Source organism: Somniosus microcephalus, chromosome 6 (assembly GCF_052327205.1).
Source record: "Somniosus microcephalus isolate GS21.2 chromosome 6, FLI_Smic_1.0, whole genome shotgun sequence".
Lineage (NCBI taxonomy): Eukaryota > Metazoa > Chordata > Chondrichthyes > Squaliformes > Somniosidae > Somniosus > Somniosus microcephalus.
In genome coordinates this window covers 261,168,216-261,195,776 of record NC_140992.1, presented here as the reverse complement: position 1 = coordinate 261,195,776, position 27,561 = coordinate 261,168,216, and the positions used below count along the sequence as shown (strand labels likewise).

The following is a 27,561-nucleotide window of genomic DNA, read 5'->3' as shown; positions in this document are numbered from 1 at the left end:
TTTATATATATAGATAGTGTTCTGGCCAATATTTATCCTTCAACCGACACCTAAAAACAGATTATCTGGTCATTATCACATTGCTGTTTGTGGGAGCTTGCTGTGCGCAAATTGGCTGTCGCGTTTCCTACATTACAACAGTGACTACACTTCAAAAAGTACTTCATTGGCCGTAAAGTGCTTTGGGACGTCCTCAGTCTGTGAAAAGCGCCATAGAAATGCAAGTCCTTCTTTTTCTTCACATATATATTAGCTTAAAAGGCTTGCATGTAGGGCAGACTTCCTGTAACTATCACACTTACTTCCTGTAACACTTCCCCAGCAAACTCTTCTTACTGACCACAAGCAACAGCATGGGAGATCAGCCAGTGAGCGTATAGACAAATGACAATGAACAGCAACATCACAAAGTTGATGAAGGTGATGCGTTTTGACAGTCACTTACCTCTGCCAAGGCAGACTATCAATTAGTCAGAAAATTCATAAATTATTTATTGATCTTTCACTTTGTTAAAGGAAAACTCCAGGAAAACAACGCTATTGCCTTGTCAGAAATTAATACTTGTCAAGGTGAGGAACGTTAAGTGCTGGGGAAATGGAACATTTTCCCATTTCCGTTGTGAAGGGAATTGTAGTGCTGGTTATTATGTGGTAATCCAATCAGATTTATTGATAATGGTCCTGGAGTTTTCCTGCAACAGTTTCATAGTACCACAAAGCTCACTATTTGCATCACGATAAAATGCGTACATACAATCCCCATAATCACCACCTGTAGCCTGGCTTCTGCTGAATCCTATGGATCAGCAGGGTTGTATTACAAGTTAGGTACTGTGCTGAACGAGTCAGTTGCTTTCGGTGACCTGGCCTCAGTGGTCATTCCTCTGGTGTGGACCCAGGCAGTCAAAAGCGGCAGGATATTCAACCTTGGAGGGCACCACATTCCAGCACAATCCTCTAACTTCACTCAACAGACATTAAAAAGTGCTTTTTTCTTGCTAGATGGTCACTGGACAGTGATTAGGAGTGGGGTGCCTGGCTGCTTTTCCCTCCCCCAAGCCCAGGGGCATTGGGACCCATTGCAGCACCCCAACACCTATCCCAGATCAGATCAGCTAACTCAACATAGACCAGGGATCAAACTTGGGATATAAGTGTCAGCTGTGGCTCAGTGGGTCAGAAGGTTGTGGGTTCAAGTCCCACTCCAAAGATTTGAGCACAAAATCTCGGCTGACACTCCAGTGCAGTACTGAGGGAATGCTGCACTGTCGGAGGTGCCATCTTTCGGATGAGATGTTAAACTGAGGCCACATCTGCTCTCTCAGGTAAAAGTAAAAGACTCCATGGTACTATTTTGAGCAGGGGAGTTATCCCTGGTGTCCTGGCCAATATTTATCCCTCAATCAACATCACGAAAACAGATTATCTGGTCATTATCACATTGTTGTTTGTGGGAGCTTGCTGTGCGCAAATTAGTTGCTGCATTTCCTACATTACAACAGCGACTACACTTCAAAAAGTACTTCATTGGTTGTAAAGCACTTTGGGATGTCCTGAGGTTGTGAAAGGTGCTATATAGGGCAGCACGGTGGCATAGTGGTTAGCACTGTTGCCTCACAGCGCCAGGGACCCGGGTTCGAATCCGGCCTCGGGCAACTGTCTGTGTGGAGTTTGCACATTCTTCCCGTGTTTGCGTGGGTTTCCTCCGGGTGCTCCGGTTTCCTCCCACAGTCCAAAGATGTGCGAGTTAGGGTGATTGGCTATGATAAATTGACCCTTAGTGTTAGGGGGATTAAATACGTGGGGTTACAGGGGATAGGGTGGGATATGTGTTGGTGTAGGGGTTACGGGGATCGGGTGGGATATGTGTCGGTGCAGGCTCGATGGGCCGAAATGGCCTCTATCTGCACTGTGGGGTTTCTGTGATTTCTGTGATAAATGCAAGTCTTTCTTTTTTTCCCAGCTTGCTTAGGTCAATACCACATTGGGCAGTACATTTGTTGACTAGGCAGTCAGGGGAATTGAGATCAGTGGTCTTTAATCATTATTACACCCCTTATATACAGCTACCTACTCACATCCATTAAAACAATCTGTTCAGTGCACAAACGTGTCAAATTACATCATAAACAGCATTAGTCAACCTTTAAAACACTTCCGTTTTCAACCTGATTGGAAGTTCTTGATCCTGAGATACAGATTTAAAAGCAACATACCAGCGACTGGGAAAGTCAGTTAAGGGAAAAAAACAGGAGGCCTACATAAATATTTCTAGTTTCACTTACACTCCTTAAGGGACATTTCCGAAACTCTCATACGTACACAAAATATAGAATGTCTCATTTCGGTGTACACTGTAAGTCATACCAACTTACTGTCCTTGTATAATGTGCGATCACAAAAAGATATCTAAAAAAAGGTACCTTAAGAGACATGAACATGGCATAGGGCTCTGATCACATTTGAGATGGCAGAATTATTTGAGATATACCTTGACACTACAGTTACAGTCGACAGGACATTCAACCTTGGAGAGCATCACATTCCAGCTTAATCCTGACTTCACTCAACAGATATTTTTTTAAATGCCCTTTTTCTTGCTCGATGGTCACTGGACAGTGATTAGGAGTGGGATTCCTGGCTGTTTTTCCCTCTCCCAAGTCCAGGGGTATTGCAGACCACTGCAGCACCACAACACCTATCCCAGTCCATTTGCCTGGTTATTTTTTAGGTCTATATTAAGATGGTTGGTGCTTTTATTTTCTTCACACTCATTTTTCACCCAACAATATTCATCTCTGCTGAAAGCAGTAATTCAATGCTGAGAGGCGGTTCCTTGGTGTCCATTCGCCCTCTGGTATCTTGTCCAACTGGCTCTCAGGCTTTTCACAATACAGGTGATGGGAGGACAACAGAAGCAAGCCTGATACTGTCCTCACACAACATATGCACACTTGCAACAGGGATCGCTGCGTATAGTGTGCGACAGGCTGGCTATTTGTTACACTCCCTAGGCCCTGAGGTACTGAGGTCAAGTGTAGCCCCCCTATGGTTACCCTGGTCGAGATCAGCTAACTCAGCACAGGCGGGAGACCCAACCTGGTCTAAATGGCTCAACTACTCACTGGGTAACTTTAGTGAGCATCTTTGTGTTTGCTTTCTAATGTGATGCTACGTATTTCAACTTCAGTGAGCCCTGACTGTTTTATTGGTGCAGACTTATATCACAACACATGGCTGAGAACTTAGTTACACCTTTCAGCCTCTCTGGAACACTGTCTTCAGGCGAATTCTAAGAGCAAGCTATAGACTGGCCTGATCTTGTTGTATCAATTATTATGTTGAAGTTATGCTAAACTTGTATCAAACCTTGGTTAGACCACACTTGGTTAGACCACACTTGGATAGACCACACTTGGAGTACAGTGTACAGTTTCAGTTGCCATATTTTAAAAATGATATAGTGGCACTGGAGAGGGTAGAAAAAAGATTTACAACCATGATACCAGAAATGCGAGGTTATACCAATCAAGAAAGGATGAACAGGCTGGGCCTCTTTTCTCTGAAAAGAGAAGGCTGAGGGGTGACTTAATAAAGGTCTTTAAAATTATGAAAGGTTTTGATGGAGTAGACACACAGAGAGAGTATTTCCACTCGTGGGGAAGAGCATAACTAGAGGTCATCAATATAAGATAGTCACCAAGAAATCAAATAGGGAATTCAGAAGAAACTTCTTTACCCAGAGGGTGGTGAGAATGTGGAACTCGCTACCACAGGGAGTGGTTGAAGCGAATAGTATTGATGCATTTAAGGGGAGGCTGGACAAGCATATGAGGGAGAAGGGAATAGAGGGTTATGCTGATAGAGTTAGATGAGGAAAGACGGGAGGAGGCTCGAGTGGAGCATAAACGCCAGCATGGACTGGTTGGCCCAATGGCCTGTTTCTGTGTCGTATATCCGATGTAATCATGTGTATCATTTCTCTGTGCTAGCACTGTTTGTCAATATTGTGAATGGAATTAGTCTTACTTCAATTCCGTGTAAAATAATGGATTAATTATCAGGAGTAAACTTCAGGATTATCCGGTAAAAGCAATTGACATGGCGTTAGATCCTGCCTGACAAATCTCCCTGTTGTCTTTGAGGAAGTGATAGCTCGAGCCATTGTGTACTTAGAGTTCCAAAAGGCATTTGATTAAGTTCCACATGAAAGATTAGTAATTCATTTCAAAGCAGTAATGATTCAGGGAAAACTTGGCTATCGATAAGAAGGGTAGAAAGCAATGGGTGCTGGTTATCAGGATAATGTCAAGACAGGGGGAAGTACTGAGTGAGGTGCCCCAGGGTGAGCTGTGTTGGGACTACTACGGTTTCTAATTTACACCAATGATCTGGATTTTGAAAAACAATGCAAATCGCTCAAATTTGCTTAATTCAGAATACCACTTTAAATTGTGGGAGTGGGACACGGGGACGCAGGTTCAAACTAGTACAAGGTAAGTTTAGGACTGATGCTAGAAAGTTTTTCTTCACAAAGAAAGTGATCAACACTTGGAATGGACTTCCAGCCAGAGTAGCAGAGGCAAAAACCCTGGAACCATGTAAGAAACAATTAGATGCAGCAACGGGGGCAGTGTAGGAGGTGTTGATGGCTAAATCAACCATACATATCTGGTGATCGATAATTGGAGTGAGTTGACTAGAATTAAACAGCTGTAACTGATCATTAATTAAGCACTCACGCCGACAGGAAGCTAGGAAAAGCTATAGGGGAGTAAATTATACAGGAGAGCGTGAAGTAGTCTGAAAGTCTCTTTTGTGCATTCATCTGTAGAGAGTTCTACAGGAATAATTGGTAGCACAATTGGTCACCTGTGGACTCTTTGCGTTTTTGTGAAATGCTAAACTGATCCCTGAGGCATGAATGGTCTCCTGTGACCTCTTGCAGAATCCTAGAAGTTTACGGCACAGAAAGAGGCCATTCGGCCCACCGTGTCTGTGCCGGGTCCTGACTCCATAACAACTCATTTGCATTGGGTGTTAGCAACGGTCCACTCCTCCAGCACCGTCTGATGGGAACCTTTTCATTGGTTACTGTGCTGAAACAAGCTCCCATTACTGCAGGCAAAAGCCTCTACTTCTGATTTAACATCAAACTTATTTGAAAGTGAATGTTATGAACATATAATGGGTATGGTGTCCCTGCGAGACACTGAAATTTGAAATCAAATCCATGTGATTGAGGCTTGAGCCATCTGACATGGCTCCAAATGCCTCCCACTGGGGAATTTGCTGCTTAACCCTGCCAATTTTTGGAAAGCCACCACTACAAAAATGCATTTTTCAAGCAGATACCCCATCAAGCCGTGTGGAGATTATTGCGGGTATGGCAGCGTCGTGGTTATGTTGTTGGACTAGTAATCCAGGAAATTCTGGGGCTAATACTCTTGAGAATGTAAGTTCAAGTCCCATCCTGAATTAATTTGTTTAAAAAATAAAAACCTTGTATCAGTAAAAGTAACCATGAAGCTGCTCTTCAAAACCCAGTGAGTTCACTAATGTCCCGTAGGGAGGGAATTCTGATCTTCTTGCCCCGTCTGGCCTCTATGTGACTCCAGTCACACACCAGTGCGGTTGACTCTTAACTGCCCCGTAAGGTGGCTGTCTCAGTTGTATCAAACAATAGAAGACCCACCACCACCTTCTCAACTAGGGATGGGCTTCCCTCTCAGAACTGCCATCAGCATCTGTTATGTTTACAACAGATCATAATTTGACAAGTGGTGCTTAATTTTGTGCATTAAATTAATCTTTACGAAAAACCCTTTTAATATTGTTTTGCTTGCTCCTGTCTTTAGGAGTGGTTTAAAACTATCATCTGAACACCAAGACAAGAATATATTCTTGACGTCACTGTTAATGTACATACTGTGAACTTTGCAGACCTGTATTTTTTTTTTGCAAACGGCGTCAAGGCAGGTGTCTCCGTTCTTTGTATACATTGTGTGAGGATATCACTACTGAATACAGCACAGAAAGAAGCCCTTCGGCCCATCGTGTCCACGCCGGCCATCAAGCCCTGTCAATTCTAATCCCATTTTCCAGCACTTGGTCCGTAGCCTTGTATGCTATGGCGTTTCAAGTGCTCATCTAAATGCTTCTTGAATGTTGTGAGGGTTCCTGCCTCTACCACCCTTTCAGGCAGTGAGTTCCAGATTCCAACCATCCTCTGGGTGAAAATATTTTTCCTCAAATCCCCTTTAAGCCTCCTGCCCCTTACCTTGAAACTATGCTCCCTGGTTATTGACCCCTCTACTAAGGGGAAAAGTTTCTTTCTATCTACTCTATCTATGCCCCTCATAATTTTGTACACCTCAATCAGGTCTCCCCTCAGCCTTCTCTGCTCTAAGGAAAACAACCCCAGCCTGCCCAGTCTCTCTTCATAACTGAAATGCTCCAGCCCAGGTAACATTCTGGTGAATCTCCTCTGCACCCTCTCTAATGCAATCACATCCTTCCTATAGTGTGGCGACCAGAACTGCACACAGTATTCCAGCTGTGGCCTAACTAGCGTTTTGTACAGCTCCATCATAACCTCCCTGCTCTTATATTCTATGCCTCGGCTAATGAAGGCAAGTATCCCATATGCCTTCTTAACTACCTTATCTACCTGTCCTGCTGCCTTCAAGGATCTATGTACATGCACACCAAGGTCCCCCTGATCCTCTGTCCTTCCTAGGGTCCTACCATTCATTGTGTATTCCCTTGCCTTGTTAGTGATCCCAAAATGCATCACCTCACACTTTTCAGGGTTAAATTCCATTTGCCACTGTTCTGCCGATCTGACCAACCCATCTATATCGTCCTGTAGCCTGAGGCTTCTCTCCTCGCTATTTACCACTCCACCAATTTTCGTGTCATCTGCGAACTTACTGATCATACCTCCTACATTCATATCTAAATCATTAATGTACACTTTAAACAGCAGGGGACCCAGCAGCGATCCCTGCGGGACACCACTGGACACAGGCTTCCAGTCACAAAAACAACCTTCGATCATCACCCTCTGTCTCCTGCCACTAAGCCTATTTTGGATCCAATGTGCCAAATTGCCCTGGATCCCATGGGCTCTAACCTTCTTGACCCGCCTCCCATGCGGGACTTTGTCAAAAGCCTTACTGAAGCCCATGTTGACTACATCAACTGCACTACCCTCATCCACACACCTAGTCACCCCCTCGAAAAATTCAATCAAATTGGTTAGACATGATCTCCCCCTGACAAAGCCATGCTGACTATTCTTGATTAATCCTTGCCTCTCCAAGTGGAGACTAATTCTGTCCCTCAGAATTTTTTCCAATAATTTCCCTACCACTGATGTTAGGCTCACTGGCCTGGTTTCCCTGGTTTATCTCTACTACCCTTCTTGAATAATCTTCTTCTTCTTCTTAGGCAGTCCCTCGGAACCGAGGATGACTTGCTTCCACATTAAAAATGAGTTTGCAGGTGACTGATGAGTCCAATGCAGTCTCTGTCACAGGTGGGGCAGGCGGTGGTTGAAGAGGCGGGTGGGTGGGGTGCTTGGGTTGACGTATGCTCCTTCCGCTGTTTGCGCTTGGCTTCCGCTTGCTCCTGGCGAAGAGACTCGATGTGTTCGGCACCTTCCCCGATGCTTCTCCTTCACTTTGTGCAGTCTTGGGCCAGGGATTCCCAGTTGTCAATGGGGATGTTACACTTTTTCAAGGAGGCTTTGAGGGTGTCCTTGAAGCGTTTCCTCTGCCCACCTGGGGCTCTCTTGCCATGCCGGGGCTCCGAGTAGAGCGCTTGTTTTGGGAGTCTTGTATCGGGCATGTGGACAATGTGACCCGTCCATCGGAGCTGATTGAGCGTGGTCAAAGCTTCAATGCTGGGGATGTTGGCCTGAGCAAGAACACTGACGTTGGATTTGCAGGATCTTGTGGAGGCAGCGTTGGTGGTACCTCTCCAGTGCTTTGAGGTGCCTGCTGTACATGGTCCATGTCTCTGAGGCATACAGCAGGGCGGGAACCACTGCTGCCCTGTAGACCATGAGCTTAGTGCCGGGTTTGAGGTCCTGGTCTTCAAACACTCGCTTCCTCAGGCGACCGAAGGCTGCACTGGCATACTGAAAGCGGTGTTGGACTTCATCGTCGACGTCTGCCCTTGTTGACAGTAGGCTCCCGAGGTATGGAAAGTGGTCCACGTTGTCCAAGGCCTTGTCGTGGATTTTGGTACTGGAATAGTGGTACTACATAGCTGTCCTCCAGTCCTCTGGCACCTCCCCTGTGGCCAGAGAGGTTCTGAAAATTTGTGTCAGAGCCCTTGCAATCTCTTCCCTTGCCTCACACAGTAGCCTGGGATACATCTTGTCTGGGCCTGGGGATTTATCCACTTTTAAGCCCGCTAAAACCACTAGTACCTCCTCCCTCTCAATGCTAATTTGTTCAAGTATATCACAATCCCCCTGCCTGATTTCTATGCCTACATCGTCCTTCTCCATAGTGAACACAGATGCAAAATATTCATTTAAAACCTCACCTACATCTTCCGGCTCTACACACAGATTGCCACTTTGGTCCTTAATGGGCTCTACTCTTTCCCTGGTTATCCTCTTGCCCTTAATATACTTATTTTGCCCGCCAGTGTTTTTTCATTCCCCCTCTTCGCTTTCCTAATTTCTTTTTTAAGTACTCACCTGCACTTTCTATACTCCTCTAGGGCTTCCACTGTTTTTAGTCCTTTGTATCTGCCAAAAGCCTCCCTTTTTTTCCTAATCCATTCTTGTATATCCCTTGACACCCAGGGTTCCCTGGACTTGTTAGTCCCACCCTTGACCTTTACGGGAACATGTTGGCGCTGTACTCTCTCCATTTCCTTTCTGAATGACTCCCACTGCTCTGATGTGGATTTTCCTACAAGTAGCTGATCCCAGTCCACTTTGCTTTCTCCCCATATCCCTTGATCCCTTTAGCCTTAAGAAATATATCTAACTCCTTCTTGAATATATTTAATGAATTGGCCTCAACTGCCTTCTGTGGTAGAGAATTCCACAGGTTCACCACTCTCTGGGTGAAGAAATTCCTCCTCATCTCTGTCCTAAATGGCTTACCCCTTATCCTTAGACTGTGACCCCTGGTTCTGGACTCCCCCGCCATCGGGAACATCCTTCCTGCATCTAGTCTGTCTAGTCCTGTTAGAATTTTATAAGTTTCAATGAGATCCCCTCTCATTCTTCTAAACTCCAGTGAGTACAAGCCCAACCGACCCAATCTCTCCTCATACGTCATTCCTGCCATCCCAGGTATCAGTCTGGTGAATCTTCGCTGCACTCCCTCCATGGCAAGAACATCCTTCCTCAGATAAGGCGACCAAAACTGCACACAATACTCAAGGTGTGGTCTCACCAAGGCCCTGTACAAATGCAGCAACACATCCTTGCTCCTGTACTCGAAAAGGATCTGGTGACCAAAGGGGACAGTGGAACATTGCTGTAGGACTTAGTTGGGATCTGGGAGAGGTGGTGCTACCTCAGGCGACCCAGGCATATCGATCAACTCAGAGTTAAGACAACTCTTTCAGTATATAAAGTTCTGATGCTTGAAGTCATAAATGCTTGCCATTGTTTTAAAAGTTGAATAAATGCAGGTCATTTTTTTCTTTAAACTCTCTACCCTTGAGGGCAGACCTTTCAGAAAGGATACAATCCCTTGCCTGTCGGAAGGGTTCTTCTGTTTCACCTTTTGCAGGTTTTCCAGTTCTTTCATTTCACGATTTCTGGCACTGTTAAATTTTTTGATGTCTGCCTGATTTAGATAAAGAAAAAAAATGATTACAGTGCTTTTGCAAAACAATGAAATGTATAATCTTTTATAAAGCACTATTCTAAGAAGCGAATGTTGTGTCAGGAACTCTAATTCAATTGTATAGAGTAAACCTTTTGGAACTGCTTGGTGAGTAATGTGGGAATTCCATAGACATCTGTTAGAAACCCACTAATTCCCCAAATTACCTGGATTATGCTTTGCCCACATTCATTCATGTCCTATAAAAGCACTCTTCCCTTTGAGAAAATGTTCTCCATCTTTGTTCTGCACCGATGGCTTCACTTTCTACACCAGAGCTTCTGGAATGTACTCTTTCTTCAGTGGCGATTTCCCCTCCGCGGTGGTTGCAGGACCCTTGACCACGTTTACCCAATTGTCTGTCCCTCTACCCCATTCCCCCCTCCTTCTTGGCACTCACGACAATGACAGGGTCCTTCTTGTCCTCACCTTCCACCCCACCAGCCTTTATATTCACCAGCTTATCAGATCATTTCTGTCACCTACAATGTGGTTCTGCCGCCGAACACATCCGCCCTTCCTCTCCCCTCTTCACTTTCTGGTGGGGACCATTCCCTTCATGATACTCTTCCACCACTCCTACTTCCAGATGCCCTTCCCTTGGCCCCTTCCCATGCAACCACAGCGGATGCAACACCCTTTCATTCACCTCCTCCCCTACCAGGTGTGAGACAGCAATTTACATATATTTCCTCCAATCTAGTATACTGTATTCGGTGATCGTGGTGCAGTCGTCTCTACATCAAGGAAGCCAAATGCAGATTAGGTGACCATCTTTTATCCTGTCCCCCGGGCTGACCCTGACTTCCCTGTGGCCTGCCACTTGAATAACTCTCCCTGTCATTCCCACTCGGACACCTCCACCTTGGGCTTCTTACACTGTTGCAGCTAAATGCAAGCTTCTCCTGGGCACTCTTCAGGTCTGTGAAGCCCTCTGAACCTCAACACGTTACACCTTAGATATATCAACCCTTTTCTTTCCAGCTGTCGCTGTGCGAAGGAAGGGAGGCAGGGTAACATTTTAGATACAAACCCCCTTGTCAGAACATAGTCTTGTTTGGGAGGGAGTGGGGGGGCGAGGGTGGGGGTGTCTGCATCCAGAGCCCATTGCATGTTTCCAAAATTTCCTATTCCCACCACCAATTTTGTCCAATCTTGCTTTTTTTTACCTCCATGGGTCTTTTCCACACCTTTCCATGGCCTTGACTATTTGCATGTTCTTTTAATATCATTTTATTGCCTCACTGAGATGATCTTTTGTATCATCTAACAGTTTTCAATTAAGCAGTTTCCAGGTTGTCCAACCCATTGAGATCCTCTCTCTGCCTGGAGTTTCACCAGCCTTACTTGAAGGCTGGTTATCTTTCAACTTTCAGTTCTGAAGGAAAGATTATACCCAAAAATGATAAACCCGCTTTTCTCTTTACAGATGGCATTGTCTTGCACTGCATTTCCAGCAATTTCTGTTAATGTTTGAATCATAAAATCATAGAATAGTACAGCACAGAAGGAGGCCATTCGGCCCATCGAGTCTGCGCTGGCTCTTTCGAAGAGCAATCCAGTTAGTCCCACTCCCCCTGCTCTTTCCCCATATCCCTGAAATGTTTTCTCCTTCAAGCATTTATCCAATTCCCCTTTGAAGGCTACTATTGAATCTGTATCCACTGTCCTATCAGACAGTGCATGCCAAATCCTAACCACTCGCTGAGTAAAAAGGTTTCTCCTCATGTTCCCTCTGGTTCCTTTGCCAATCACCTGAAATCTGTGCCCTCTGGTTATCGACCCTTCAGCCATTGGAAACAGTTTCTCTTTATTTACTCTATCTAAACGCTTCATGATTTTAAACACCGCTATCAAATCTCCTCTTAGCCTTCTCTGCTCCAAGGAGAACATTGCTTTCCAGCATTTGCAGGTTTCTTTTCTTTTATTAGTCAGCAGTCATTTTGTTGTCCTCTGTCTCCTCCCCATTGTTTCACCCTCCCTGACTGCGTCTCCTCCAGCCAAGAGGCCAAATGGTCTGAATCACAGATGTTGCCACAACAGCAGACGACCACAGTACTTGGAGGGGTCAAAAAAATTCCACAGCAATAGACACCAGTCATTTTTGGTTAACATGAACAGGCTGTGACGGTGATGCTCGAATGCATCCTGGCCGGCCTCCCAGCTTTCCCCCTCCGTAAACTTGAGCTCATCCAAAACCCTGCTGCCTGTATCCCGCACCAAGTCCCGTTCATCCATCGCCCCTGTGCTCGCTGACCTACATTGGCACCCAGTCCGGCAACGACTTGATTTAAAAATTCTCATCCTTGTTTTCAAATCCCTCCATGGCCTCGCCTCTCCCTATCTCTGTAACTTCCTCCAGCCCTACAATGCTCTGAGATCTCTGCGCTCCTCCAATTCTGGCCTCTTGTGATTTTCTTCACTCCACCATTGACGGCCGTGCCTTCAGCTGCCTAGGCCCTAAGCTCTGGAATTCCCTCCCTAAACCTCTCTGCCTCTCTACCTCGCTCTCCTCCTTTAAGACACTCCTTAAAACCTACCTCTTTGACCAAGCATTTGGTCACCTGTCCTAACTTCTCCTTATGCGGCTCGCTGTCAAATTTTGTCTGATAATCGCTCCTGTGAAGCACGTTGGGACGATTTACTACGTTAAAGGGTCTATATAAATGCAAGTTGTTATTTTACTGAAGCTTTTGGTAGCTGGATGTGAGAAGAATTTGACTTTTTGATTAATTGGAAGCATTACTGCAGAAAAGTGCAATAACACAGATTAAATAGCAATGAAGAAGCAGTATACCCGTTTGGATTTTGTCAGCGGACCGTATGCCTTTAGTGGCCCAATAACCTTGAAATCCAATCTTTCCACCTAAAATGATTCGGGGAGGAAAGCAAATAAAGAATTATATTAATGACCAATCTTGTGAAGCGAACTTAATTGAAGTTATGACACAAAAATGTGACTTAGCAATGATATAAGCATTTCTTTTCACTCTATGACTAAATCCCTCATGTGGTAATTATCTTCTGTATTGTGATAATCACCTCGTATCATCTGATATCCGCAGTCTCCCTGAGCACCTCACTTTTCATAGGAGTAGGACGTCTCAACCAACGTTCCCTGTGAGCTGCGCTTTGTTCCGCGCGGCCTGTTTCTTTTTAATGCGTGGTCCCTTTAAATTTCTGCGCATGCGCGGTATTTCCAGTGTAAACACTGGTGAGCGGCCTGCGGGGGTCCTTTGAGATTACTGCGCAGCTGCGTGGCTGCGCACCTTGCGGGGGGGGGGGTGCATTGGTCTCAACCCAGTGAAAGCTGATTACTGTCAATTATTTTTGGACTGTGACCATTTGCTTATGAAAAAAATCTAGATTTCACTTATTCCCTTGCCCTCCTGAGGTTTTTCTTAAAAGGCAGGGTATGGTAGGCCAATGGTTATGGTACTGGACTAGAGATCATAGGCTCGATTTTGTCAATGGGGAGCTTTTGGAGGCGGGACTCCCACTTTTTGGGTTGTAGTCCCGCCTCCATCGACTTGTGGCCAACCCACGCTACTTTCCCTTGATTGACCTTGTTAAGCCCGCCCAGCGGGCTCAGCAGGCCAATTAAGGGACACCTGGTTACTGGTGACATCAACGATTGACATTTCATCTGTCAAGAGCTTTTGACAGATGAAAAATCAGCGTTTGACGGCTCTGTGAAGCTGTCAAACACTGACAATCTGCATTCTAACTTGAGTCCTTCTACTCAGACTCAGTTAGAGATCTCTCCAGACCAGAAAGCAGAATGCTGCAGCTTTTGACAGTTCAGCGGCCATTCTGCTTTCTGTGCCGGTGAGCTGAGGGACTCCCGAGAACTGAAGGAAGGAAGCCTGCAGGAGAAAGTAAAGGTAAGTAAAACTTATTAAAACACTTTACACTTACCTCACACACTTACCTCTGCACATATGCACCCATCACTCACCTGCACACCGAACATCTCGACCCCTCCAACCCCTGCAGACCGACGGTCCGCCTCGCTAACTTGGCGTGGTTCGGAGCCATCGGACAGCCCACACTTCAGGGCTAAAAATAGGGATTAGGCAAAAAACTGCCTGTTAACAGGCAGTTAATTGGCACTAATCCCCTAGCTGCCTCGGGGAGGCGGCTCCCAGCACAGGTCGGATACCCGCCTCCTGGGACATTGGCACGGAGGCGGGTTGGGGGCGGGATGGGTTCCTGCCCCCCCGATTCTGCTGTGGAATTTAAATTCAGTTAATTAAATAAATCTGGAATAAAAAGCTCGAGTCAGTAATCGTGGCCATGAAACTATTGGATTGTTGTAAAAAATTTTCCCACCACTCCCGCCTCCAAACCCGCCTCCTCAGGGCTTGGAAAATCGAGCCCCATGAGTTTACAATCCCATTATGGAGATCAAATGAGTGGGGTGAAGGCTCTGATAAAATAGATTGTGCACGTTCTTTGGACGGAGCTGGTTTTGTGGGCCAAACATTTGTTTCATTTCAAGATTTACTTTAGTAGAATGATGAGCGGGTTCAAGTGCCTGCTGGTTCTGGAACTCAGAATAGCATCTACAGATTCACAAATCAAGCAACTTCATTACTACATTCCAAAGCTGCCAAGTGCTGAATACGTCCACATTAGTGGAGATCTGATGTAAGGAAACTGAGATAGAGTCTTCTGGCAATCTTGCTGCCAAATGGCCTTCAGGACTTTGCATCAAAATACTGGAATTGCACAACAGGTCAGTTAGTATCCGAAAGGAAAAGGATAGGCTGATGTTTTGACTGGAGTCCTTCTTCAGAATGTTTGGTCCTTCATCAGAACGTCCATTAACCTTTCTCTTTCAGATGCTGAATGACCTACTGAAATCTTTCAACATTTATTCTCGATTTCCAACATTAGTGGCTTCTTTCTCTCTCGCTATTTGAATGTTAGTGATGTGATGAGATAACAAAAGTGTAGAGCTTAAGTTCTGTTATGCTGAATGGAGGGTCGACTTGCTACTCTTGCACTCTCCAATGTTATTTCCCCAACGTTATTTCAAATAAGTTTTTTTTCCAATTCTCCATTCCGAAGGTACTGTATTGATTTCAGGTGCTGCGCATCACCTAAAATGGGAATGGTACCATAGTGGTTATGTTACTTGACTAGTAATCTAGAGGCCTGGAGTAATGATTCCAGCAATCAATGAGTTCAAATCCCACCATAGCCAGCTGTGGAATTTAAATTCAGTTAATTAAATAAATCTGGAATAAAAAGCTCGAGTCAGTAAAGGTAGCCATGAAACTATTGGATTGTTGTAGAATCCCATCTGGTTCACTAATGTCCTATAGGTGAAGGAAACCTGTTGTCCTTACCCGGTCTGGCCTATATGTGACTCCAGACCCACAGCTATGTGGTTGACTCTTGACTGCCCCTCTGAAGTGGCCTAGCAAGCCACTCAGTAGTCAAGAAGGTGGCTCACCTTCCTTCCTGAGCACAATAGGGATGGTAAATGCTGGCTTTGCCAGCGGTGCCTGTAGTGTCCCTGTATAATAAGACACAGACTGCGGAGAACGGTACAACAAGTGTTTACTCAACGTGGCTCACACTGCAACTGCCTGTACAGATTACTACTCAGTGCTATATACAGGTGTGGTCACTGCCGGTATTACAGTATACATGAGCTGTAAAAAGTAGTTCCTCCCTTAAAGGTACATACATTACAATTCCTCCCCTTTTAGATTAACAGTACCATAACACTCATTTAACAATTAAATATCAAACTAATTACAATTAACACTTTTAACATGCAACATGAGCTGAAAATAGTCTATTTATATATTCAGTCTTTGGGGAGGCTTCCTGATCCTTTCTGGATAGCGTCTTTCCCGAGTGTCTTGCTCTTGGTGCGGAGGCGATTCTGGCCCCCTGTCGTCGGTTGGTTCATCAGCTTCCGATGCTGCTGTTTCTGGGGTAGATGCGACCTGTACGTCGGGTTCATCACCAGGTACGTATGGGCGAGGCATGGGGTTGACTTGTTCCTGTGACTCTAGGATCTGGTCAGCATGGCATCTCACGATGCTCTCCCCAACGTCCACTGTGTACATTAGTGGGCCCTGCCATGTGCATATCATCCCTGGCTGCCATTTTTCTGTTCGGTAGTCGCGGGCCAAGACTGGTTGCCCTACATTGAAGCTCCTTGTTGGCTTCTCATGGATGTGCTGGAATTGCTTACTCTCAACATCTCTTCGTACATTTGGTCTGAGCAAATCCAGGCGAGATCTTAACCTTCAGTTAAAGAACATCATGGCTGGGGCCTGGTTGGTGACTGCATGTGTCGCATTCCAGTAGGCGAACAGGAAATTGTCCACCTTGTGCTGCAGCGGAATGTTGTCATTGTACATAGCCTTTATTGCCTTCTTAAAGGTTTGTACGAACCTCTCAGCCAATCCATTTGTGGCTGGATGATACAGGGCGGATGTGTAATGCCTTACCCCATTCTTTTTCAAGAACCTCCGGAACTCTTCGGACACAAACTGTGGTCCGTTGTCGGAGCAAATCTGTTCTGGCAAGCCATTCCTGGCAAAAATGGTCCATAAGACTGCAATAGTTTTTTCCGTGGTGGTGGAGGACATTTTGATGACCTCAGACCATTTCGAGTGCGCATCCACGGCTATTAAAAACATTGAGTCCATGAATGGACCAGCAAAATCAATATGCACCCGTTGCCATGGAGATGAGGGCCACTCCCATGGGTGTAGAGGGGCCTGTGGTGGTGCATTTTGGACTCTCTGTCATCCTGAGCAGCTCTTGGTCAGGTCCTCGATTTGTTTATCGATTCCCAGCCACCACACATAAGCCCTGGCTAGGCTTTTCATTTTTACCCCTCCCAGATGACCCTCATGAAGCTCATTGAGCACTCTATCCCTTAACTTGGGTGGAATTACCACTCGGGACCCACACATCAAGGTCCCCCGGCACACTGACAGCTGTTCTCTCCTTGTCGAGAATGCTGGTAACAGTGAGTCGCCATATGCTGGCCATCCCTTCACCGTCAAATCATATACCCGAGACAGTGTCGGGTCATTTCGGGTTTCCTTTTCGATACAAGCGTTAGTTACCGGTAGGTATTCAATTATAGTCGAATGGAATATTTCGACAGGATCCACTGCTGGTGCTTCCTCCGCAGTAGGCAGTGGCAGGCGTGATAGCCCATCAGCATTTCCATGCTGTTTCGTGCCCTTATATTCAATCTCATAGTGGTGCGCCCCTAGAAAAAGTGACCATCTTTGTAGTCATTGCGCAGTCATCACCGGAACGCCCTTCTTCGGATTAAAAATGGAGACAAGAGGCTGGTGATCAGTCAGCAAGGTGAATTTCTGCCTGTGCAGATAGTGATTGAACTTTTTCACTCCCCACACTAGGCTGAGGGCCTCCCTGTCAATCTGGGCGTAGTTACACTCGGCTGAGGTTAGTGATCCTGACGCAAAGGCTATTGGCCTCTCTGAGCCGTCCGAGAATTTGTGCGACAGCACCGCTCCAATGCCGTAGGGTGACGCATCACATGCCAACCGAATTGGTAATGCCGGGTTGTAATGGGCCAATACCTCTTTTGATGTGATTAGTGTTTTGCTCTTCTGGAAAGCTCGTCTACATTTGTCACTCCACTTCCATGGCACCCCAGTTTGCAGTAGGGTGTTCAGTGGGTGTAGTATTGTAGACAAATTTGGCAAGAACTTATGGTAGTGGTTTACCAGCCCGTTTCGCTGGACCACCTCGACTGGAAAGCCAAGCCTGGCTCTCGACAGCCTCCCCCGCAATTCTCGAGTCTCTGCTGGATGACTGGGCGGTTGCCCATGGTCGACGCCCGAGTCTCTGGCCTTGACCTCCAATCCACTGATCTCCAAGAACGAATCCCCGGGAGGTGATGCAGAGTTGCAGGTAGGTTCGAACCTGCCTCGTCGCCAATGCAGTGTCCGTGTATAATAAGACACAGACTGCGGAGAATGGTACAACAGGTGTTTACTCAACGTGGCTCACACTGCAACTGCCTGTACAGATTACTACTCAGTGCTATATACAGGTGTGGTCACTGCCAGTACTACAGTATACATGAGCTGTAAAAAGTAGTTCCTCCCTTACAGTGCCCACATTCCGTGGATGAATAATAAAGAAAAAACTGACTATGTGTGTTTCTAACTCAGAAACTATTTCCTGTAGTTGAATTGGAATGCATGCTGTGAAACTTGGGCAACTCAATCCTATTTGTGCTCATTTCTTCTCTGGTTAGTGTTGTTGGCCTGGGAGTTTGGGGTGCTTTTAGTATCACTGGTGAATGAGTCCCGAATTGGAACACTAACACTAACTCTGTTCGTATCAGCATCTTGAGATATATGCAAATGAACTGCAGCATGGATTTAAACTTTATATTGCCTCCAAGAACCTGTACAACCCACAAAGACAAAAAAGCTTGGACAAACCCTGCATTAGAGCTTGAATGTCCTACGCCAAGGAGTGGTATGCCAACAGTTCCCCACACAGCGAGTTCCTGAATTCAGCTGAACTGTCAATGGTAGTTAAGATGATGCTGAGTAAAGGCCCATTACCTCCAATGCACAAACCCCTCCCCAGAATGAAGGCAAAAAACAAAATCACAATATCTCCTAAGGCACTCTTGTGTACATTGTCTACATGCAGAGTGTCTGCCTCCCCTTTGACCCAGGTAAGGTGACGATTGAAGAAAATGTAATTACTTTAAAATTGTGAATAACAGACAATATACCAAACTGTCAGACTAACATTACTGTGTTTCCAGCATACAATAATGCCTGCACATGTGATAAATATTAACTTGTATTCCTTCGCCCCTGATGAATGTTCTGTACACAGTGTGGTGCAAATAATCACAAAATAGTGACCACTTCCGTGAACACAGTCTTTTCAGTGAGCATTTCTACCTCTGCCTGTCGATAGTCCTGAATTTTGGACAACTCCTCTCCAAAGTCCTTGAGGCATCGTTGCATCTCTGGGTTCTCGGTGTTTGCAAAGTCCACGATCTGTTTTATCAGCAGGTCAACCTTGTCTCTCAGCCTGGCATTCTTCCGAGTGTAGGAAGCCAGGAGCGTGCAGAACTGGCCGAGATACTTCTCGGCATTGGCCACTGTACCTTCCATGATCTTGACCTGAGCGTCCCTTTTTAAAATAAAAATTAGAAGAGGAACGCCCATCAGACAGAGAGCAGCAACTCCAGATAATACTTGTGAGAAATTGAGACACAGGAAGGTATTAACTAGGAATGAGTGAAACTCGAGACTAGAAACCCAGCTAAATCTGAATTCTGAATTTTGGTAGTGGAATGATGTTGGGCTAGATCCAAGCTTTTCTGTGCTTAATCCAGGCTAAAAAGACATTGATTGCTTTCTAAAGCAATCATCATTCCTCCTTACTGGTGGAAATTTCAGATTGAGCCAACTCTTCACTTTCTCGTTAGTTTCCCATTACTCATTTGTTAGCCTTTCAGATGGCCTCTTGAAGTCAACGGATGTGATGGAACCAAATCTCCAATTACCTAATACAAAAGCAAAATACTGCGGATGCTGGAAATCTGAAATAAAAGCAGAAAATGCTGGAAATACTCATCCGGTCAGGCAGCATCTGTGGAGAGAGAAACAGAGTTAACGTTTTTTGCCGGATTTCCAAATCCCTCGATTCTCTTACTGTCCAAGAATCTATCGATCTCAGCCTTGAATATACTCAATGCCTGAGCATCCACAGCCCACTGGGGCAGAGAATTCCAAAGATTCACCACCCTCCGAGTGAAGAAATTCCTCCTCCACAGAAACCACAGAAACCACACAGTGCAGATAGAGGCCATTTCGGCCCATCGAGCCTGCACCGACACATATCCCACCCGATCCCCGTAACCCCTACACCAACACATATCCCACCCTATCCCTGTAACCCCACGTATTTAATCCCCCTAACACTAAGGGTCAATTTATCATAGCCAATCAACCTAACCCGCACATCTTTGGACTGTGGGAGGAAACCGGAGCACCCGGAGAAAACCCACGCAAACACGGGGAGAATGTGCAAACTCCACACAGACAGTCGCCCGAGGTCGGATTCGAACCCGGGTCTCTGGCGCTGTGAGGCAACAGTGCTAACCACTATGCCACCATGCTGCCCTCATCTCAGCCTTAAACGGCCGACCCCTTATCCTGAGGCTTTGCCCCCCTAGTTCTAGACTCTCCAGCCAAGGGGGGAAACAACCTCTCAGCATCTACCCTGACAAGCCCTCTAAGAATGATTGTTGAGTGTATCCTCAGAAAGAAAGCCCTTGTCAGGGGGCGATTGTAATATATCTAAGCACAGGGGTCCGCACAGGGGTCCGCACAGACTCTTATAAAACTGTGAGCTAGAGACAGCCGTCTTCGGCTGCATAGTTTGGTTGTGTCATTGTAAAGTTTTCTATGCTGTTTGGTTGCAACTTGGCTCCTATTGTTACAAATTAAATTTACAAGAAACAGGGCAGAAATGTCCTGCAGCATTCTGTTAAATAATTGATTGTGCTATTTTACAAGGGATGCATTCGTTCAAATACAGAATTATTATAATGCACAATTTCATTAACATTCTCGATTTATTTACCTCACTCTAGGGTTCCCCTCCTGTCAGAGCCTGATGGATTCGTAATTGGTTTTCCACTTGCCAGCCAGTCAGATGAGATCGCTCGTAGCTGTTGAGTATCTGCAGTAATAGGGGACTTGCTGCTTCACTCCACCTACCCCCTGCACCACACCTCTTTCTTGTATCTGTGTAGGCTGGCTTGAAACAAAGGGGTCTGGGCTTCACTCAGCTGGGCCAGATGTACGGTATTCTATACCCCTTAGCTGGTGATTCGTTTGTCATCTGGTGCTACAATTAGACCACCCACCCTCTCCTCTCTCAATTTCCTGTCCTCTTGAAGATGCTAACTCTTGCTGGGGTACGGACGCCCTCCGATAGTGCGCCCCGCTGGCCGTACTTCACACGTGAGCCGAGGCCGTGAGTTTTTTTTAAATTCATTCATGGGATGTGGGCGTCGCTGGCAAGGCCGGCATTTATCGCCCCATCCCTAGTTGCCCTCGAGAAGGTGACAGCGAGCCACCTTCTGGAACTGCTGCAGTCCGTATGGCGAAGGTACTCCCACAGTGCTGTGAGGGAGGGAGTTCCAGGATTTTGACCCAGCGACGATAAAGGATCGGCGATTATATTTCCAAGTCAGGATGGTGTGTGTGACTTGGAGGGGAACTTGGAGGTGGTGGTGTTCCCATGCGCCTGCTGCCCTTGTCCTTCTAGGTGGAAGAGGTCATGGGTTTGGGAGATACTGCCAAAGAAGCCTTGGCGAGTTGCTGCAGTGCATCTTGTAGATGGTACACACTGCAGCCACGGTGCGCTGGTGGTGGAGGGACTGAATGTTTAAGATGGTGGATGAGGTGCCAATCAAGCGGGTTGCTTTGTCCTGGATGGTGTCGAGCTTATTGAGTGTTGTTGGAGCTGCACTCATCCAGGCAAGTGGAGAGCATTCCATCACACTCCTGACTTGTACCTTGTAGATGGTGGAAAGGCTTTGGGGAGTCAGGAGGTGAGTCACTCGCCGCAGAATACCTAACCTCTGACCTGCTCTTGTATCCACAGTATTTATGTGGGAAGGCTGTTGGATCACAGGAGGCGCCAACTGCTGAGCCTGACCGATCCCCATCCAATAGCTACGTACGCACACACACACACTCAGTCACCAGCTAGCCATTGGGAGCAGGAACCTTCCGCAGCCCAGCAGTGCTGAAGCTAATTGGATTGCCGCACCCTAAGTAGCGATTGCCGAGCTCAGTATAGACTATGGGTTGAACCTGGAATTGTCTGCTTATTGCTTTAGTATTAGCGGTGCATTTAGCTGACAATCGGGGGAGCTCATATAGTCAAGAATCTCATGCTATTTCTTGAGCGAGGCAATGAAGTGTTGATGGGAAAGAAAGCAATTCTTTGGGAAGGGGAACAACGTGGATATCGACAGTTCATGTTGTAGTAATTAGGACAAAATCCTTTACTTCTCCCTCCCCACCCGCTTTTCCTTCCAACATCACTTAAGAAAAAAAAACCCTCTTTAGTAATCGACTAGTGCAGCAAAGCACCAGCTTTAAACCTGCAGCACATCAAGGGTTCTCCTGTGATAATGGGTCTCTGCTCCAACAAGTGCTCACAAGCATAGAATAGCATCACAGAATAGCACAGCACAGACGGAGGCCATTCGGCCCATCGAGTCTGCGCCGGCTCTTTCGTAGAGCAACCCAGTTACTCCCACTCCCCCGCTCTTTCCCCATATCCCTGCAATTTTTTCCTCTTCAAGCCTGCCACAACTGTTGCTGTTTCCATATTTCTGCTGCATTTGAATAAAGTATCAAACTTGCATTTTTTCCCTCTTGCAGTTTGCATCCTCCACTGGATATTGGGAATTTACTGCTTTTGATCTTGAAGGTATTTTTCCCTCCTCCTTTTTGGGGCTTTCTGCAACTCCTTCCTTAACCGCAGCCAGGCAGTGGGGCATCTGCTCCGGTCTGAAGCCGACCGTTCAGAGACGTGCAGAAGCAGCCTGGAGGTATTGCTCCCTCCCACTCCACAGCAGCGTGGCCGAGATCAGGCACATTGGTGGAGCTGGAGGTTTGGAAAGGGCTGTTATTGAGCACCCCCCAATTTTAATTGTTCCAAGGCCCTCAACTCTGGAATTCCCTCCCTAAACCTCTCTACCTCTCTCTCCCCCTTTAAGATGCTCCTTAAAACCTAACCCTGGCCTAATATCTCCTTACGTGGGTCAGTGTCAAATTTTGTTTTATAACACTCCTGTGAAGCACCGTGGGATGTTTTACTACGTTAAAGGCGCTATATAAATACAAGTTGTTGTTGCCTCATTGACGAACAGAGTCCTTAATCAGAGCACTTCGATCACTTTGCAGCAACAGCGGGGGAGAAATTGGGTGGAGCCGCAAACGGGGCGCCAAGCTCGCCTGGGCGCCGGATTTAGCGCAGCGTTCGGAGCAGTTGCGACCGCCGGAAATTCAGCTTGAGCGCCCCAAGAGGGACACGGGGCGAGGCTCGAGGCGCCCCGCGTCCCTCTTAGGGCGCTGAAACTGAATATCACAGCGCTACGTGCCGCAGCGCCACACGCTGCGGCACGGCGCGCTGCGGTACTGCAGGCCTTCCTCCCATTCTTAAGGGGGAGGGGCCTGCACCAGCGCGATCGGAGATCGCGAGTGCCGGCAAAAGAGCCCGGCACCGAGGAGAAGTGCCGGGCTCTCGGAAAACAGCCGGCAATGCCGCGGGGGTCGATCAGGAGGCCAGGGACGGAGGTGCTGGCAGGCGGCCGCCGAAAAAAACGGCCGCCCCGCACCTCCACCTTAATTTGCGCCACTGCCGCCACAGGTAGGCCCCGTGAACCGGGCGCCGTTTGCGAACGGCGCTACAGAGGCAGTCGCTGCCAAATATCGCGATCGGGGCGGTAGCGGGGCGCTGCGCACACCGATGACGTCATCGGTGGCGGCACAGCACAACAGACTAACGCCGCCATTAGCGCCCCAGCTAAATATCGCGGGAGGCGTGGCCAGTGGCGCTAAAGCCACTGAGTGCCCTCTTTAGGTGCTAACTGGTGGCGCAGCCCACTGAATTTCGAGGCCATACAGCTTAATGAGAACATGGATTTAAACTTTAATTGTGCCTCTTGACCCCCCAGGCTCCATGGTATGTAGCCCACCTAGATGAAAGCTTGATAACACTGGTTTAGAGTATTTAATTTGACACTGTTTTCAAACCTGTCCTCCTGGTCACTTTCCTTGTTTGTGGTTATTTGAGACTTGTATTCAAATCTGAGTTGTTACAATAGTGTTTATAACACACAATGCACAATCCAGCAGAGATTTACACACTCAACCCTAGGCTTCTGTATACGAACTGGTGCCAGCCACAGCTCAGTGGGTGGCACCCTCGCCTCTGAGTCATGAAGGTTGTAGGTTCAAGTCTCACTCCAGAGATTTGAGCACAAAAATCTAGGCTGATACAGCAGTGCAGTGCTGAGGGAGAGCTGCACTGTCGGAGGTGCCGTCTTTCGGATGAGACGTTAAATCGAGGCCCCGTCTGCCCTCTCAGGTAAAAGATCCCATGGCACTATTTCGAAGAAGAGCAGGGGAGTTCTCCCTGTTGTCCTGGCCAATATTTATCACTAAAACAGATTATCTGGACATTATCACATTGCTGTTTGTGGGAGCTTGCTGTGCGCAAATTGGCTGCCACGTTTCCTACATTACAACAGTGACCACACTTCAAAAAGTAATTCATTGGGCATACTGAGGTTGTGAAAGGCGCTATATAAATGCAAAGCTTTGTTTTTTTCCTTTCAAACTAAGGCTAAGCCTCTGGGTTACAACTTAAGATTTACTCTCAGTGAGTGGTTATGATCTGGAATACACTGCCTGAAAGGGTGGTGAAGGCAGACTCAATCATGGCTTTCAAAAGGGAATTGGATAAGTACCTGAAGGAAAAAATTTGCAGGGCTACAGGGAAAGGGCGGCGGAGTGGGACTGGCTGAAATGCTCTCGCAGAGAGCCGGCATGGGCTCGATGGGCCGAAAGGCCTCCTTTCCTGCTGTAACCATTCTACGATTCTATGAATTGTGGATTCAGTGTCTTTGGGTGGGTGAGGAGGAAAAATCAAGCTGTGTTCTTGCTCTTGGTCACTGGCCAAGTAACTCCTGCTAGGAAATGCATGTGGGTGGTGATGAGAGGGAGGTCAACACCGAGTTCGCCGATTGATGTCGTTCCTGGTCATGTAGCTGCTACCTCTCGCAGCTCAGGGTCTAGTCTGAAGAATGACCCTTTGGGGAGGTACCAGGGGCCCGGGGCATCTATGGAAATCTACTCCAGCGTGATACAGCTGCCTTCAGAGAATCGTAGAATCTTACAGCGCAGAAGGAGGCCATTCGGCCTATCATGCCTGTGCCGGCTCCCTGAAAGTGCTTTCCAATTAGTCACACTCCCCTGCAATTTTTTCCCTTTTTTTCCCAAGCATATATCCAAGTCCCTTTTCGAAAGTTGCTATTGAATCTGCTTCCACCACCCTTTCAGGCAGCGCATCCCAGATCATAACAACTCGCTGCGTTAAATAAAAGCCTCCTCGTCTCCCCCATTGTTCCTTTGCCTATTATCTTAAATCTGTGTCCTCTGGTTATCGGCCCTCCTGGAAGTGGAAACCATCTCTTCCCTCATAATTTTAAACACATGAATAATTTAGGATGGCGAAAATGAGATGGGAGAGGGAGGAAAGAGTACGATCTGGATCAAGCAGCTACGCACCATGATGGTCAAACCCATGGCAGGTTAGCGCCGGTTAAGCAACACCTCGATTTTAAAATTCTCACCCTCGTTTTCAAATCCCTCCACAGCCTCACCCCTCCCTATCTCTGTAATCTCCTCCAGCCCCACAACCTCCCCGAGATATCTGCGCTCCTCTAATTCTGGCCTCTTGAGCATCCCTGATTATAATCGCTCAACCACTGGCGGCCGTGCCTTCTGTTGCCTGGGCCCTAAGCTCTGGAATTCCCTGAGTACTGTGTGCAGTTTTGGTCGCCTTATCTGAGGAAGGATGTTCTTGCCATGGAAGGAGTTCAGCGAAGTTTCACAAGGCTAATCCCTGGGATGGCAGGAATGACGTATGAGGAGAGATTGGGTCGATTGGGCTTATACTCGCTGGAGTTTAGAAGAATGAGAGGGGATCTCATTGAAACTTATAAAATTCTGACAGATCTGGACAAACTAGATGCAGGTAGAATGTTCCCGATGGTCGGAGAGTCCAGAACCAGGGGTCATAGTCTAAGGATAAGGGGTAAGCCATTTAGGACAGAGATGAGGAAGAATTTCTTCACCCAGAGAGTGGTGAACCTGTGGAATTCTCTACCACAGAAGGCGGTTGAGGCCAAGTCTTTAAATATATTCAAGAAGGAGTTAGATATATTTCTTAGAGCTAAAGGCATCAAGGGATATGGGGAGAAGGCAGGGACAGGGTACTGAGTTTGGATGATCAGCCATGATCTCATCGAATGGCAGAGCAGGCTCGAGGGGCCGAATGGCCTACTCCTGCTCCTATCTTCTATGTTTCTATGTTTCTAAACCTGTCCGCCTTGCTACCTCTCTTTCCTCCTTTAAGATGCTCCTTAAAACCTACCTCTTTGACCAAGCTTTTGGTCACCTGCCCTAATTTCTCCTTATGTGGCTCGGTGTCAACATTTATTTGTCTTCTAACGCTCCTGTGAAGCGCCTTGGGACGTTTTACTATGTTAAAGGCGCTGTATAAATACAAGTTGTTGTTGTTGTTGTTATTGATATGCTGAGAACATTAACTGTTCCTGTCTGTGTTTTTGATAACTGCAGTGTGGCCAAGTTGAAAACATTTCAATGGCGATAAAGAGGAAGGAAGGGTGATAAATAAATACAATGCAGGATATCTATTAGGATCGACCAGATTCATAGGGGAATGACCCTCCCCCATGACACAAAATGGCAGTGCCTTTTGAGAGAAGGAAAGAAAACCGATAACAGCTAAATAAAGATTTAGTGGCCGATGTGATTGTTAATGCAACGGAATCGGTGACAGCATTGCACAAACGTCTGACTAACGTGGCAATTTGCCCAAGAATGCCCTTCAAGTATGGAAATAAAATACCATTGTTCATTTTTTTTTTCAATTTGCCTGCCAAGTCTTTTCCAGATCTCCATTTTACACAGTCAGAAACATGAGGGGAGTATTTCTAAGGATTAGCCATTGCACAGTAAATAATTAAACCCTAGGGTGGACCCAGTCTTGGCAAGGTGACTCAAAATTGTTGCTGAGCTTGATCTTGTTAATGACCAAAACCTTAAGAAGTCCTTACTGGCACTGCACTAAAACAGGTCCCCTGACATGTAAGTATTTTAAAAATAAATTCTGCTTAAATTGCTCAGATTCCGTGTCCACAGCTGTGTGAATACCAGGAGCTGTGTGGGTTGCTATGTTTAGCAATGGCTGACAACAGTCCCACTTTCTAACTCTCACTCATTTTGCTTTTCACAGTTCTAAGCCAACATTGCTGAATGTGGATTTAGAGACACTTTGCCCTTACCTTGATGGAGAAGAATTCATTTCTCCAGAAATGTTCTGAACGTTTGTTTTTTAAAAAAAAAAAAATAATTTGCTCCCTTATTTAAACAGCAGACGTTGCCAGCCGGTTCTCAGAGGGGAAAGAGCTGGGATGGCAAACCTTGGTGTCCCTGGTTGTTATAGTGATGGTAAACACAACGCAGTCACTCATCTCCTCCTTAATTGCTCGTCGTGTCTCTCAAAGATCACTAGATGGCAGCAAAGAACTACTGTGCTCCTCAATCACGTATTCTGCACACTTTTTCAGTAAATGTTGAGAGCCCTGCATCTAAATGCAGCGTTTGGAAGGTTTTGACATCCTGCGGCTCAATTGCGTCTATTTAATGCTTTCATGCACCCTAACTTTTTCTTGTATAGAACCTTGGTTAGACGGCGCCCGCTGTACTGTGAACAGTTCTGGTCTCCACATTATAAAAAGGATATTGAAGCACTGGAGAAGGTGCAACAATTTAAAAAAAAAACTAGAATGATACCAGAACTGAGAGGTTATACCTATCGGGTA

The 27,561-nt window shown here is 46.4% G+C and overlaps 1 protein-coding gene across 1 annotated transcript in view; it reads right to left on the bottom strand.

Moving 5' to 3' along the window:
* LOC147116701 (CBY1-interacting BAR domain-containing protein 2-like) overlaps nt 1–27,226 on the bottom strand; it is a 43,386-nt gene extending 16,160 nt beyond the window's left edge. Inside the window, exons 1-4 of the mRNA XM_085991810.1 lie at nt 27,022–27,226; nt 18,797–19,031; nt 12,658–12,726; nt 9,720–9,821 (exon numbers count right to left, since the gene is read on the bottom strand). Of these exons, the coding sequence (XP_085847936.1) occupies nt 9,720–9,821; nt 12,658–12,726; nt 18,797–19,031; nt 27,022–27,041 (426 nt within the window). The 5' untranslated portion in view covers nt 27,042–27,226. The remainder of the gene's footprint in view (nt 1–9,719; nt 9,822–12,657; nt 12,727–18,796; nt 19,032–27,021) is intronic.
* Nucleotides 27,227–27,561: the final 335 nt, after the last annotated feature.